This window comes from Peromyscus maniculatus, chromosome 1, assembly GCF_049852395.1.
Source record: "Peromyscus maniculatus bairdii isolate BWxNUB_F1_BW_parent chromosome 1, HU_Pman_BW_mat_3.1, whole genome shotgun sequence".
In the NCBI taxonomy this organism is placed as follows: domain Eukaryota; kingdom Metazoa; phylum Chordata; class Mammalia; order Rodentia; family Cricetidae; genus Peromyscus; species Peromyscus maniculatus.
In genome coordinates, this window is record NC_134852.1 from 66,092,186 (window position 1) to 66,107,510 (window position 15,325).

A 15,325-nucleotide genomic window follows, 5' to 3' on the forward strand; every position below is an offset into this window, starting at 1 on the left:
AGGACCGAGACATGTGGCCTAATTTTCAAAGAAACTACACATCCAAGCATCAGAATGCCCACCCTATCTAAAAGCTATGACCACTGCAACACTGTTAGTTGAAGAAGTGTAGTACCTACACTGTCTTTGTGGCTACCGTTAGAAGTCCTCATACCCCAAGAGGTAAAGGATATATTAGAACGAAAGGAACACGAATAGTTGACCAGAAGTAGACTTAAAATAATATCAAGCAATTGTCCTTGACAACCTAGAGGTAACTATTAAAATGGTGACAGTCTGAAACCCCTTCTAATCTGGCATACCTGTGTATTGAAATGATCTCACTTGTGTCAACTAGATTTATTTGAATGACCAGCTGTTGGATAATGCAGAAGAGATATAGTTGTGTTTTAAATGGAGAATGTAAGACAGCATATGCAGTGGTCAGCTAGAGAGGAGTAATTGATACCTCCCTATTACCACCTTCCACCCAAGCCCCAAAGGCAGAACTAATAGCCCCAACAAGGAAACTAATTCTAAAGAAAGGGAAGGGGCCAGGCGGTGGTGGTGGTGCATGCCTTTAATCCCAGCACTCAGGAGGCAGAGCCAGGCGGATCTCTGTGAGTTTGAGGCCAGCCTGGGCTACCAAGTGACTTCCAGGAAAGGTGCAAAGCTACACAGAGAAACCCTGTCTCGAAAAAACAAAACAAAACAAAACAAAAACAAAAACAAAAAAACAAAGAAAGGGAAGGGGAAATAACATCTACACTGATTCAAAATATGCCTTTATGACCTTACATATGAATTCTGCATTTGGAGAGAGTGTAGACGGTTAACAACTAACAATCTGTCCATACTACATGAACAATAAATACTAAATCTATTGAAAATCATTCAACTCCTAAATAAGTGGTATTCGTCCAACTGCAAGAGCTATCAAAAGGACAAGTTCAATGATGCCCAAGGAAATAGACTGACCAAAAGAGAGGCAAAAAAGGTAGCCTTGCAAATCCCCCAAGAATTGACATTGTCCCTCCCAAACACATATGTGCAGCCAGGGTGTATACCCCAGGAGTTGGAATGGGCTGTCAAAGAGAACAACCACAGGGAATCATGAGTCTCTGTGGGGAATAAAATACTATTACTCCAGACCCTACAGTAGAAAATAATCAAGGGAATACATGAGTCAGGAGAGATGCCACTTTGGGCATGGTAATTTAACTGTTCCAGAGAAGAAGACTGACTGTCACGGTGTCTGAAGCCCATGCTGTCTGCATACAGAACAACTGTCCTCTGGACTCCTTGAGCCAATTCCCATGTGACGCACTTATACAAGGAAGGACTAGAAAACAAAAGTGCCCTCTGGAGCCAGCTTCAGGAATCTGTTGATGTTGGTAGACACGGTCACTGGCAGGACCCATACTTTCCCCACTAGGACTGCAAAGGCTGCAAAAGGGGCAAAAGGCCTTCTACAAGAAAGTACCCAAGGCTTTGCCTTCATACTCATTACAGAGCACAACGGACTGTCTTTTATATCAGAGAAGACCTGGTCTATATTGAATTCCCTGTTAACTAAAAACTATCTATACTCCATGAAGGCCACAGCTCTCTGGCAAATTTCAAAGACCAAAATATTAAACTGATCCTAACAAAACTTTGTCAAGAAACCTCTTTTTTTAAAAAAATGACTAAAGCTATTGTCCATTGCCCTCATGAGACCTGGAATAGCTCCAAACTCTTAACGCCAGCCTCAGTCCCTGTGAGTGACAGGGAAGGCCTTTTAGTCTTATATCCTGAGGCCAATCACAATATGTAATATTTAATAATACATAATTACATATGTTATATTTAAACCTAGGGCCTACAGGAAAGTAGAAACAAAATTATACCCAGTTCCAAAGACTTGGCCACAAAAATTGTAGTCCCCGAGGACCAGATCCTCCATAAAACCTGGAAAGAAGAACCAATGAAATTATTGGTCCTCTATAGAAAGGACCTTGCCGTCTATGTACTCTCATGGCTGTCCTAAGTACTCTCAAGGCTGTCAAATTTCTAGAAATCATCAACTGGGATCTGTCTCCAGGATAAAATTAGTAACCTCAACCAAGAAGTCCCATATGAAGACTTTGAGACAATCAACTATCTCCACCTTTCTTCAACGAACATAGGTAAGTAACACCCTGATGACCACTCACTCAGGCATTCTGAAATGCTCCCAGTCTGTCTATAGGAATCATAACCCTGAACCAATGCATAAGAGCTTGTGTGCTCTAAGACAGATAGAATTGTGGTGATATTGTGTATTAAATAAAGCTTGCCTGAAAATCTGGGGACAGAGTCAGCCACTATATTAAACATAGAGGCCAGGCAGTGGTCGCACATATTTTTAATCCTAGCACTCGGGAGTTACACTCCCGACCCATCTGGATCTCATTGAGTTCAATGCCACCCTGGACACCATGAGATTGATTCAGTCTAGGAGAGAAACAGAGCCAGGCAGTGGTGGCACACACCTTTAATCCTAGTACTTGGGAGTTACACATCTTTAATCCCAGCACTTGGGATCTCATGCCTTTGCTACCTCTGTTTGGGAAGCACACATGCCATTAATCCCAGCACTAGGAAGAAAGTGAAATGGCTAGGCAGAGAAAGGCATATAAGGCATGAGGAGACAGGAAAGGGCCCTCTTTTGGCTGAGGACTCAGAGGCTTTCAGTTAGAGGATTTGTGGAGGTAGGATCCCGCCTTCCATTCGGCCTGAGGATTCGGTAGTGTTGAGAAGTTTCTCTAGTGGCTTGTTCCTTTGTCTCTCTGATCTTTCAGCACTTACCCCAATATCTGGCTCCAGGTTTTTATTATAAGACCATTTAGGATTCATGCAACATAGAATAATTTCTCCTGCTCCTTTTTCTATTGGAATAAGCCACCCTAGTTAGCATTTTAAATAAGGTGGCCAACCTCACCAACTCCTCTCATTTCTGGCTTTGTCCTACCAGAAACAACTACCCTTTAGAAGCCCACCACCAATTGGTACAGAGGAAGTGGCCCTATATACATACTTTGTATATACTGTATTCTGTTAAACAATCATTAACAGAAGGGTAGAAGTAGCCAAAGTATCCAGCCCTCCTCAAAGATTCAGGAACAGCTTCCATGTTTCCACTACAGCACTAGAAAAAGATCATAGGGACCTAAGTTGGTCACAAGAAGCCACTGTACAATATGTAGGTAATATTTAATATGTAGTCCTACCAGAGAAAGCACAAACCAAATACCATTGGGATCCTAAACTTTCTGAACATTTGAGACTCCCAGGTCTCCTCCTAAAAGGGTCCAAATCAGCCCTGAGTACAGGCTCGCCATCCAAGCACCTTTGCTTATTATCCTGGTGCAGAACACCAGGCTTGTCTTTAATGCTGCTAAACTCTAACAATTCCAGATGCTTAAGACTGGACTTTAAACTCATACCCCTTTCCTAGCCAAACTGTTCATACTTTTCTGCTCCACTCTTTTGCTCACTATAGACCTGGAAAAGAACACTCACCAGTAACCATACAGCCTAAACACTTATAATTTCCTCTGCCAAGCAAATTATTCCATTACTTTTGAATTCAGCTGCACTTAAATTCTTAGATCATGGGCAGAACATAGCCAGCTGCTTTAACCAAATGTAACACATTTCTAGCTCAGTTCCCAGGAGAGTCTATATCCCCCTTTGAAAGTTCATGAGCTAGGTATCCACTGTATATTGTCTTTCAGCATCCTGGGCTTCTGACCCATCACAAAAACAACCTATTGAGCTCAACCAATAGCATTTCAGAGCTTCGCTGGCCTGAAGTCTCACACTCTTTCATATACTTCATGGAAATCAGGTCTAAAGGCTGAAGAACCACATGGTCATATTTATCACTGAAACAGACACAAACTGAGCAAAGGTTTATTCTGGCTCTTGTTTTAAGAGGGGACACAGTCCACACAGATAGGAGAGCATAGCAGCAGCAGTGTGCGCTAGCTGGTCACACTGTGTCTGCAGTCAGAAAGCAGGGAGTGGACGGAAGTGGGGCCAGATTGAAAACCCACGAGACCTGTGTGCCAGTTTCAATATAACTGGTCCCCATAAGCTCATAGGAAGTGGCACTATTAGGAGGTGTGGCCTTGTTGGAGGAAGTGTGTTACTGTGGGCTTTGAGGTTTCCTACACTCAGTGTAGACTCAGTTCATTTCCTGTTCCCTACAGATTGGGATGTAGAACTCTCAGCTCCTTCTCCAGCACCATGTCTGCTTGTATGCTGCCATATCCTGCCATGATGATAACAGACTAAACTTCTAACACTGTAACCCCAATTAAATGTTTTCCTTTATAAAAGCTGCTGTGGCCATGGTGTCTCTTCATGGCAATAGAAGAAACCCTAAGGCAACCTGCTCATAGTGGCCTCTGCCAGCAAGGGTCTACTTCCTAAAGGTCTCACGATATTAAAAACAGCTTCAAAAGCTGGTGACCAAGTGACAAAACACCTGACATGGGGCATTTCACATTCAAACCCCAATAACCTTCTATAATGAGAACTGGCCCAATGTTGTCCTTGACAAGGGCAATGGTTTCCTGGGCTCTTCACTGTCTCTACCCTGGCATTCTCAACATCAATGACCTTCAGAGGATAAATGTTATTAATGATTCAAAAATGGTACTACTACCAAAGTTGGGGGAAAACTGGGATACTAGGAACCTAGAAATAAGGATGTGACAGGTTTTGGCAGTCCTTTCAACAAAGAGTTCTACTAAATTCCCAGCTTCCATGCCTTATTATTCTCCATCTGAGCTTCCATTGGTATTTAGGTCACTCTCACCTTTTAAGCCAATATCACATTTACAGGTTTTTTTTCCTACACATGAGCATTATGACAGACCTTCCCCAACCATGAAGCTCTTATGCATCTGATCCATGTCCCAAACTTACAGTTGGTAAAGCCCCTGAACATATCCCAGAGACACTCAGTCTAAGAGTAAAATGTGTACACAGCTGTGTACGTCCACCCATCTGTGCCAGGTGCCCTACCCAGGTCACTACCCAGATTCCTTTCTCCTCCTTCATCAAGGGGCTCCATGGAGCCTGTGTTCCCTATCTTGTTTTAAAACTTACACTGGATTTCTTCAATTTCATCCTCAAAGGAAACTGTCACTAAAACTCCTAGTCACAGGCGTGACACCATCAGGGTACCTGTTCAAGCCTTACCCATATTTCTCTTCCCAGTCGATTCTTGTCCTCTATCACTTACAGATTCTCTGGCTTGGACAAGAATAGGAAGCCACAAAAATGAATGTTAGAGATTTTTCTGTTTGTTCCAACTTAGTCAGTGTTGTAGGTCATTTTTGTTTGGTTATTTTTTTTTATTTTTGTCAACTGTACACATGATAGAGACATCTGGGAAGAGGCATCTCAATAGAGACAAATACCTCCATCAGATTGCCTGTAGCCAAGTCTGTAGGGCGTTTTTTTTGATTAATGATTGATATGGGAGGGTCCAGTCCATTGTGGGTGGTGCCACCTCTGGACAGGCGGTCCTGGGTTATGTAAGAAAACAAGCTGAGCAGGCCAGTAAGCAGCACTTGTCAATGGCGCCTGCTTCATTCCTGTCTCCAGCTTCTTGTTGTGACAGTCCTATGACCATGTTGGTTTTGGAAGGACTGGGAATAGAGTTTGGAGCGTTGGGCTGAGAGAGGACTGGACTGATGTGGGAGTGAGACAGGAATGATGAGAGAGAAGCACATGATGGAAGCCCAGCTTTTGAAGTTTCAGAAGGAAGCAAAGACGATTAAGGGCAGTCATGTGATATTCTGAATTAAGAATCTTTGGTTCTATTCATCTTATACTGAAGAATCAGCTGTGGTTAAGAAGAGACCAGAACCACTGAAGTGAAAGTTTTGCTCCACTGGGACAATGGATGCTGTTCAGCTGGAACTGAGAAATTAAGAAGACCCCAGCACCAATGAGGATATTTAAGTCTGGGGGTATTTCCTGGTTATGAAGGCATGGAAGGGTCATGGAGAGCAGCTGAGGCTTAGCACTGTGTGCCAGGCCTGAAGTCCCTCGAGAACAGCCAGGAAAGGTCACCAGTGAAGGCGAAGCAGTAGAAGGTCCAGGACTGAAGTGGTCACAGAGAGAAAATCAGGACTGGCACCATGTGGCCAGGTCAGAGTCCCCCAAGAGAGCCCAGGAGAAGCTATTGGTGAAAGTTTAGTCTAGCTGCAGCAGGAGACTCCAGCTTTTCAAACATGATAGTACCAGGGCTGGAGAGATGGCTCAGTGGTTAAGAGCACTGGTTGTTCTTCCAGAGGACCTGGGTTCAATTCCCAGCACCTACATGGCAGCTCACAGCTGTCTCTAACTCTAGTTCCAGGGGATCTGACACTCTCACAGAGGCATACAGCAAGCAAAACACCAATATATATAAAATAAACAAATCATTAAGAAATAAACTTAAAAAAAAAAGACTGTGTATGCTGTCCTTCATGTCTGACCATGAAGGACAGCAGCAGCTGTGGGTGGAGCGTGCATGAACCAGGAGACAAGCTGCCTGTGCTGCAGAGGATGGAGAGGGAGAAGTGGTCCAGTACAGGAGTCCAGAATGAACAGTTCTGAATGAAGCCCAGACATGGAACAGTGAACTAGTGACACTGTTGGAGTTTAGTTTAGCAAGGTTTGATTGTGACTATGCCCCTGTTAGTCCCTCTTAGAGTAGAAGGCATTTGTCTGTCTGTTTTTATAAGTCTGCAGTTAAGGGATTTTAGAATTTTAGAGAGACTTTGGATATTCTGGAGAAACTCTGGCTATTCTGGAGTGGTTTTGAATGTTGAAGGTGACTTTGCTTTAAAGAAGCTGAACTTTAAAGACTGGAACTTTTAAAGTTTGGAGTATGTCTTATATTGTGATGCTGATATTAATACAACATCTTGGGAACAAGAAAAGGTTATGTTTTAACAGTGATGAGTTTGTGTGCATTATGTCAACAAGGGGTCATTGTGCTGGCTGGTTTTGTGTCAACTCAAAACAAACTAGAGTAATTGTGGAAGGGGGAACCTCAATTAATAAAATGCCCCACCAGACTGGTCTGTGGGCAAGCCTGTGGTACATTTTCTCAATTGCTCAGCTACCCTGTAAGAACTCTGAGAGGCTACTGCACAAAGGTGGGAGGTTACAATGAAGACCCCAGAATGCTGGAAATGCCATGACTATGGAATATCTGCCAACTCAAGCTGCAGGCACTAAGTGGAACCTGCAGGAGAGAAGTCACATGTGCTGTTGGGGGCAGAGCTGGAGGGGCGGTCTTGCTAACGTTGTCACTGGGGCCTAGGTGATCCTAGCATGAGGCTCAGCAGTTCATGGAGGAGCAGAATTTGTTATGTGGCCCATCTGGGATGAATCTTGCTCTGTGCCCAGCCTTCTCTTGCTATGTCCCTACACCTTCCTTTTGGAGATGAAGTTATTTATTCTGTGTTATTGTGTAAGTATGTGCCTTGGTTTTTATTGTATTGTATTGTATTGTATTGTATTGTATTGTATTGTATTGTATTGTATTGTATTGTATTGTATGTGTCTGTGTATATGTGATGGGGGGGGGGTAGCACATGCCGCAACCTGAATGTGGATGTCAGAGCACAACTATGTGGAGCTGGATCGCTCATTCCGTCTCTGCAGAGATTCCAGGGATCAAACTCAGGCCAACAGACTTGTGACGCAAGCACCTTTACCTGATGAGTCATCTCAAGGGCCCATTTTCTTTCTTTCTTTTTTTAAAAAATGTTTTTATATGAACTCAAAGTTTTAAAAATTGTCTTGAGTTTCAGAAGACAGTGTAAGGACTGTTGACTATGGAGTAAACCTGCTGTGAGGGCACCGGGTGGGTAGAAGTAGGAGAATCAGAAGTTCAAAGTCACCCTTAACTTCATATTGAGTTTGAGGCAAACCCAAGATATATATGTGAGACCTTGACTGTCTCCAAAAAAATTAAAACAAAAAAATACCACTACAGGAATGTTTATGGGATGCATTTTGCACAGTGCCAATAGCTCCACTCCAGTATTAATTTCCTTAGTTCCTTCTCTAATTACTGTGATAAAACACCCCGATAAACGCAACTTAAGGAAAGGGTTTCTTGTGCCTCCCAACTTGAGGGTACAGTTCATCACAGCTTAGTTTCTTTCCTCATGACTGTGACCACACATGTGGCAAAAAGCACTGTAAGGAAGGGAACACTTATTTTGGCTTCCAGTTACAGTTAGACGGATATAGTCCATCATCACAGGGAAGACCCCCAAGAGCAGGAAGCCAGCTGGTCACATCTCATCCAAAATCATGAAGCAGAGAATGAACAGGAAATAGGCTGTACTGAAAAAAATCTCAAGGCAGCTAGGCAATGGTGGTACACGCCTTTAATCCCAGCACTGGGGAGACAGAGGCAGAGGCAGGAGGATCTCTGTGAGTTCGAGGTCAGCTTGGTCTACAGAAAGTAAGTTCCAGGATAGCCAAGACTCTGCCCAGGCCCTCCCTAGGACAACAGACTGGAGCTCCTTCAACTGTGAACTGAAACTGCCCTCCCTTAGGATGCTTCCTGTCAGGCAGATGTTCACAGGAACAAGAAAAGTAACTAATATATCACCATAACTAGTTTCTAGTGTACAGTTCAGTAGGGTAAAGAACAATAGTACTGCTGGTCAACAGTAACTCATCTCGGCGAGCAGTGGTGGTGCACACCTTTAATCCCAGCACTCAGGCGGCAGAAGCAGGCAGATCTTGAGTTGAGGCCAGCCTGGTCTACAGCATGAGTTTCTAGGACAGCCAGAGCTACACAGAGAAACCTGTCTCAAAAAACCAAAACAGTAATAATAATAATAGTAGCAATAACTCATCTCTAAAATGCTGCTAACCTGGAATTCTGGTGTTGTGGAATATTCCTTTATACTGTGTGAAGATATGTCACTGTGACTGATTTAATAAAAAGCTAAGCAGCCAATAGCTAGGCAGGAGTTTCAGGGCAGAGAGAATGAGGGGAAGAAGAAGGCAGAATCACCAGTTAGACATGGAGGAAGCAGGAAAGCAGCATGGGCAGTACAGAGTAAAGGTAATAAAGCCACGAGGCAGAAAGTAAATTAACAGAAATGGGTTAATTTAAGTTATAAGAGCTAGTTAGAAACAAGCCTGAGCTATGGGTCAAGCTTTCATAATTAATAAGAAGTCTCCATGTGGTTATTTGGGAGCTGGCTGGTGGGACAGAAAAATCCATCTATACCCTGGGCCTACTCCCCATTCTTCTCTTATGCCACTCTAGGGGGTAACCATTAGTATGCTTTCCATCTGTCCATAAATTTGAACTGCTCTGAGGACCTCATATAAATAGAATCATACAATAGTGTCCTTTTAAGACAGGTTTATTTCACTTAGCAGAATGTCCTCAAGATTCATCTAAGCTATTATGTGTCAAAATGTCCTTTTTAAAGGCTGAAGGATACTCAACTACATTTTGTCATCTCAAGTGTGGGTCTATAGTATCCTTCAAAGGGTCACGTGTTCAAGGCTTAGTCCGCAGCTTGTAGCATGGTTGGAAGGTAGCAGAGCCAGTAACACACAGGGCTAGTGGGTGGTCTTAAGTCATTCAGGTCATGCCCTTGAAGGAGACTGCGGAACTCTGGGTCCTTCCTTTTTCCATCTTTCTCTTCCAGGCTCCTGCTTGAGGTAAGTGAAATGAAACTTCCAAAATTATGAGTCAAAGCAAACTTTCTCTTATTAAATCATCACAGGTACTTGGTACGGTAACAGAAAACCCACTAGCACACTACTATCAGTTAATGGGCTGAGTCACTCCCATCTGTGGGCTCTGAGAATACTACTTTTACAAACAAAAAACAAAACTCCTTTGAGTCCCTGCTTCCACTTCCTCTAGGCATGGCCAGAATATCCGAGGTCTTTGCACAATCCAAGAAGTAGAACTGCTGGATCAAATGGTAATTCTATATTTAACACTTTGAGGAACAAACGTGCTATGTTCCAAAGCAGCAGCATCGTTTTACATCCCCACTAGCAATACACAAGAGTTTTAAATTCTCTATTCCTGGCCAATACTTGTTTTGCATTTCCTCACTGGCAGCTATTCTTGTGAGTATAAGGTAGAATTCGATTGCGGTCTTGGTTTTAAAAGAGCAACCAGCTGTTGCTGGTCTACAGCATCCTGTAGAGATTTCGGTGACTAATTATGAAGCACCCTCAGTGAGTTTTGAGTAGCCGCCTTTTCTGAGTTTGGTTTCCAGGCAGCCTTGGTCTCTTTTTATCACCATCCCTCGTGTACAGTCCCTCAGTGACAACCAGCCTCTGTCCCTCCTCTAACTGGCTATCACTCTGAAAGCTATGGATACCAAGAATTTGTTCTTATCAGACTCAAACAGAACTGGAGCTGGCTCATGCCTACCTGTTTGAGGTAAGTGCCTTCTCAAGGATTTTCTCAAGTCCCACCAGAGATTCCTCGTCACAAACCTGGGCAATACAGCTTCTCTTCTTTTCCTAATCACTTATGTATTTGGCTTTATGAGACAGGTCTCGATACACACACATCCCAGTCTAGCCTGGAACTATGTAGCCCAGGTCAGCTTCAAATAATCCCGCTGGTTCAACTTCCTAAGTAGTAGGATTACAAGCATGCACCACCACACTTAGTCAATACCATTTATTTTCAACATTAAGACCACCTCAATTCAGAGATGCTTTCTCCAGACAGAATACTACCAGCAAGGGCTCCTCTATCAATGAGCTGACATCAACACTTGCCAAAATTCCCAAGACCAATGAACCCTATACTATGTGGAAATTTCTCCCTTTCTGCCTTACCACCCCCCACTCCCTCCACACTCCCTTACCACACTCCCGTGCCTCAAATCTCCTTGAATATACTCAGAGTTTACTATGGAATGCCTAGTCCCATTACAGTGCTCTTTTTCTTTCTTTCTTTCCTTTTTTTGAGACAGGGTTTCTCTGTGTAGCTCTGGCACCTTTCCTGGAACTTGCTCTGTAGCCCAGGCTGGCCTCAAACTCAGAGATCCACCTGCCTTTGCCTTCCAAGTGCTGGGATTAATGGTGTGCACCACCACCGTCCAGCTCATTACAGTACTCTTTAACATTCTGAAATGAATATTATTTTTGGAGAATGTCTAGTTGCTGTTTAGATAGTCTTATGGTTTGGACCTTAAATGTCCATCAAAGGACCAGACGCTGAAAGTTTGGTTACTAGCTCATGGTACAAATGGGAGAAAAAGAAAACCTTTAGAAGGGGCTCAGTGAAAGGAAGTTGGATTATCTGGCACATACTTCAGAGAGGCTGTCAGACTCTTCTTCCTCTCTGCTTGCCGGCTGCCTACAGTGAACAGGCTTCAGTCAGCACACTCCAACACCCATAATATGCTATGCTGCCACAGGCCCCAAACGACAAACCAAAACCTCTAAGACTGTGAGTTCAAATAAACCTCTCCTCTTTTTAATTTGTTTATCTCAGCTATTTCCACAGCAGCAAAAGGCTACCAACGGTTGGTACCACACCTGCCTTCCCACCTGCAGGTTACCTAGTCCTCTGCAGGCAACCACACTTCCATAGGGCTCTAATTCTGGACACTCAGGGCAGCTAGCTCTCTACATACAATGATTCAAACAAGTCTTTTAAAGAATACATCTGCAGAGCTTGGGATGTAGCTCAGCTGATAAGAGAGCTTGCCTAGCAAGCGTGAAATCTCAAGTTTGATCCCCCAACACTGCATAAACAGGGCATAGTAATCCATAATTATAATCCTAGCATTTGGGAAACGGAGGCAGGAGGATCAGAAGTTCAAGGTCATCCTCAGCAACCAGGTAAAGACCAGCCTGGGATGCATGACAACCTGTCTCAAAAACAAACAAAAAGTCCATACTGAACACGTATGAACTTTTTCCTTGTCATTATTCCCTTAAATGACATAAAGTGTAACAACTATTTAAGTAACATTTACTTTGATTTATGTTTTATAAGTCATTAACAGATTATTGGAAGTATAAATATAAATTAAGTATAAAATAAAAATAGAAGATGTCATAAGTTATATGAAAATACCATACCATATAAAGCAAGGGATTTGAGCATATGCATTTGGGCCTTTTCTGGGGTCCTGAACAAATGCTCTGTGAAATATATTATGAGTGAGAGCTCTTGGCTCAGATCCCACTCACATGTCATTCGAAGGCATTGAATCGAAGGGAGTTGAATCCTGAACCTGTGCTTCAGAGGGCACTCTCCAGTCCTCTAGGAGTTACAGTGGGCCATTCATGGAGAAGGTCCTTTAAAGGTGAACTTCAAAGCCAGTAGGTCCCTAACCCTCTCCGTTGAAGAACTACAATTAGCATTTAGCCTCCCTGAAGCTGGGACTTTCTGGAAGTGCTACCACCTGTCAATTATAAAGGTACGATCTTCTAAGGAAGCATAGTTGATTACGATATAAGAAACCATAAGGTTTAGTCTCCCTTAACCTAAGAACTTGGCCTTCTAGTTCTTATGTACCACCTTTTCCTCTCCTCTTCCAAGTCAGTTATCTGATGGTTATCAGCTCTGTTGGTCATTAAGTAGATATGGTAAAAGATTATGGGGAGTTGGTTTTTACTTTATTTTATGGGGGCTGGGAGGCTCGCTATGTTACTCAGGCTGGGATTCTAGACACATGCCATTGTAGCTGTCGAGAATAGATCTTAAAACGGTTGTAGCTTCAGTATATATAATAGTATATAACACAAGAGTTTCAAAAATATCTGTTAAACAAAGTAGATGGACTAAAGCCTTCTACCACCAAGAGTGGTTGGCAGAAAGTGAGGAGATGCGAAACTAGTGAATATTACACTTCTACCTTATTACTAATTTAAAGGCATAGTATGGACCCGTGTGTGGAGAGCAAAGCTGTGATCCCAGATACTCAGGATGTTGAAGCAGGAAGATCATGAGTTTGAGACCAGCCGGGCTACACTGTGAGAGACTATTTTCTAAAGTACATACGTACAAAAAATACATAGTATGTAGGTATAAATAAAAACATCCATGTTCTTGGCTTTTAAAAATATCGTGCTTAGGATTAGGCCCAGGACCTCAAAAACAATTTTAGTTTCTTGTTTCATTTTGTTTTTTAATTCAGCAGTTCCTGCAACACAAAAACTGAGCTGAAACAACACATTTATTCTTGCTAACCAATTAGCTTACCTTACTAATGTATTAATGTATTTTTCTAACTAAAGTCTGCACTCAGATTTCTTTTGTTTTCCTCTAATGTCTTACATTTGATGGTATGTCTTCTGATTCCTTCCGGCTATGAGAGCTCCTCAGATTTCACAGCCTTGATTAGACCAGCCAGGTATTTTTGTATGTTTCTCAGCTGAGTTTTGTGTGGTTTGTGTCATGTTTCTCTCAGGGTTATCCTGGAGTCGTGGGATTTGCAAGAAGACCACACAGGTAAAGTACTCTTTCTCACACAGTCCCATCAAAGGCACGTGTGTTTTTTTACTTTTTCATCACGACAAACACCTTTGCTCAATCTTGATGCCTGTGCAAATGGACAGAGTCCCTAAGTGTAGTTGCCAAGTGTATCAGATGTGTGTACATGAGAGACGCATCTGCATGCTTGGGAAATCATACTTGGTTTGATTTAGGTTTTAGAATTGCAATTTTTTTTTCATTTTGAAATTAATTTCTTTAAAGATTGCTAGTTTTGAGCTTTCGCTCGACTGTCAGTTCTTTGTCTCTTTTCTGAAGGTCCTTGGCTCCCTAGCCAGGTCAGTCCAAGTTTCAAATGTGTTCTGGAATCGGAACTATTAAGTGTATTTACTTCCCATACGCTGGCAGCCAGGTCCTTACCCCTAGAGCTCTTGAGGTTGTGGCTCCAACCACAAGCCTTTCTCGGTCTCTCTGAAAGCTATGTTTACTTTCCCCTTCAAAGCATTCTGCCTCTTGCATTCAGTGCCTATCACAGGCCTCTCAACACAAATGACATGACAGGGACAAAGAAGGGCTCTGTGCCTCATCCCACTTCTGTATCACAAAGGAGTGGTATCTGGTGACATGTAGACCCAGGCTATGCTCGCAGGCCCATTTGCACGCCTGTTTTACGTTTCTTCATGCTTCAGACGGTTGAAATGTCAACCAGGGGTAAGTCAACTAAGGACCCCGGGGCAAAAGCCGCTGGGAAGAACAGTCCTTGCAGTGAAGGTGAGAGTGGGCACCTCAGTGGCGCCTGCCCATCCTGCGGGCCCACCACACACCCTTACTTCTTCACACTACCAAGTGCTCGCCCAAAAGCACCCCAGGCCCAGGCTACAGCAAGGCAGGCCTGGCTCCACCCACCTCTAGATGTTATGAATAGAAATCTCTGCCTGACAGTGTGCCGGCCACTGGGCAGCAGGGCTCCAAAGCCTAGCACCAGTACCGATGCTCCGCTGCGGGGTGGGGGTGGAGGACTGGACCGGCATAGGAATGGGGCAAGAAGTCCTGGGAAGGGCTCCTCAAAGACTGAAGAAGGCCTCTCCGGCCACTGAGAAGGGAGAGAGACCACGCGGGACGCAGCGAGGATGCCTGCGGGGCAGCCTGCAGAGCCCGCCCGTGCGCCGCTCCCAGGCTCCCGCAGCAGCGTAGCGCGGACCCCGGCCCGGCCTCGGCCCGCCCTACCTCGCCTTTTAGCGCGCACAATGCCCTTCTTCTGCAGCACGAACGTGGACCCGTTCACTAGGCTCGACACCACGGCCACGCCCAGGCCGAGCGACACGGCGGCGGGGCTCGGGCCGCGCGCCCCCTCCCCGGCCGCCGCAGCCGCCGCCGCAGTCCCCATGCCGCCCGCGCCGCCCTCCGCTGCGCGTGCGCGCCGCGCCCCACGGGCTGGGAGGCGAGCGGCGCGGGGCGGGGCGGGAGCCGGAGCCAAGGGGTCGGGTGGCGAAGTAAGGCGGGGTGGGGAGGGACTGGGGGTGGTTGGGGTGTACGCTGTCGGGACTGAGGGCGGAAGGGCTTCTGAGGTCTGTGTGGAAGCTGAGAGATAATTCGGTAGAGCGCGCTGGTGCAGTGTCTGGAGCAGAAAGAGCTCTGCAGTCCTCAGAGCCCAGGGCCTAGGGCGGACATCCTCGGACTGTCCCCAACCTGTACAGGTCCCTCTGGAACTCCGATCCTTGCTACCAAAGAGATGCATTCTACACACTGCTCGGCCCTCTGGGAGGTCCGCTGCCTTAGCTCTGGATCGGTGACCTTGTGCTCATACTGTATTATTTAATTTTAATTCTTAATAAAGTACATCAAGATTATAGGAGCAAG

The 15,325-nt window shown here is 44.5% G+C and overlaps 1 protein-coding gene across 1 annotated transcript in view; it reads right to left on the reverse strand.

Annotated features, from left to right (window-relative positions):
- Nipa1 (NIPA magnesium transporter 1) overlaps nt 1-14,867 on the reverse strand; it is a 44,836-nt gene extending 29,969 nt beyond the window's left edge. The window contains exon 1 of the mRNA XM_042277191.2: nt 14,693-14,867. Coding sequence (XP_042133125.2) covers nt 14,693-14,852 — 160 coding nt within the window. The 5' untranslated portion in view covers nt 14,853-14,867. The remainder of the gene's footprint in view (nt 1-14,692) is intronic.
- Between the last annotated feature and the right edge of the window lie 458 nt (nt 14,868-15,325).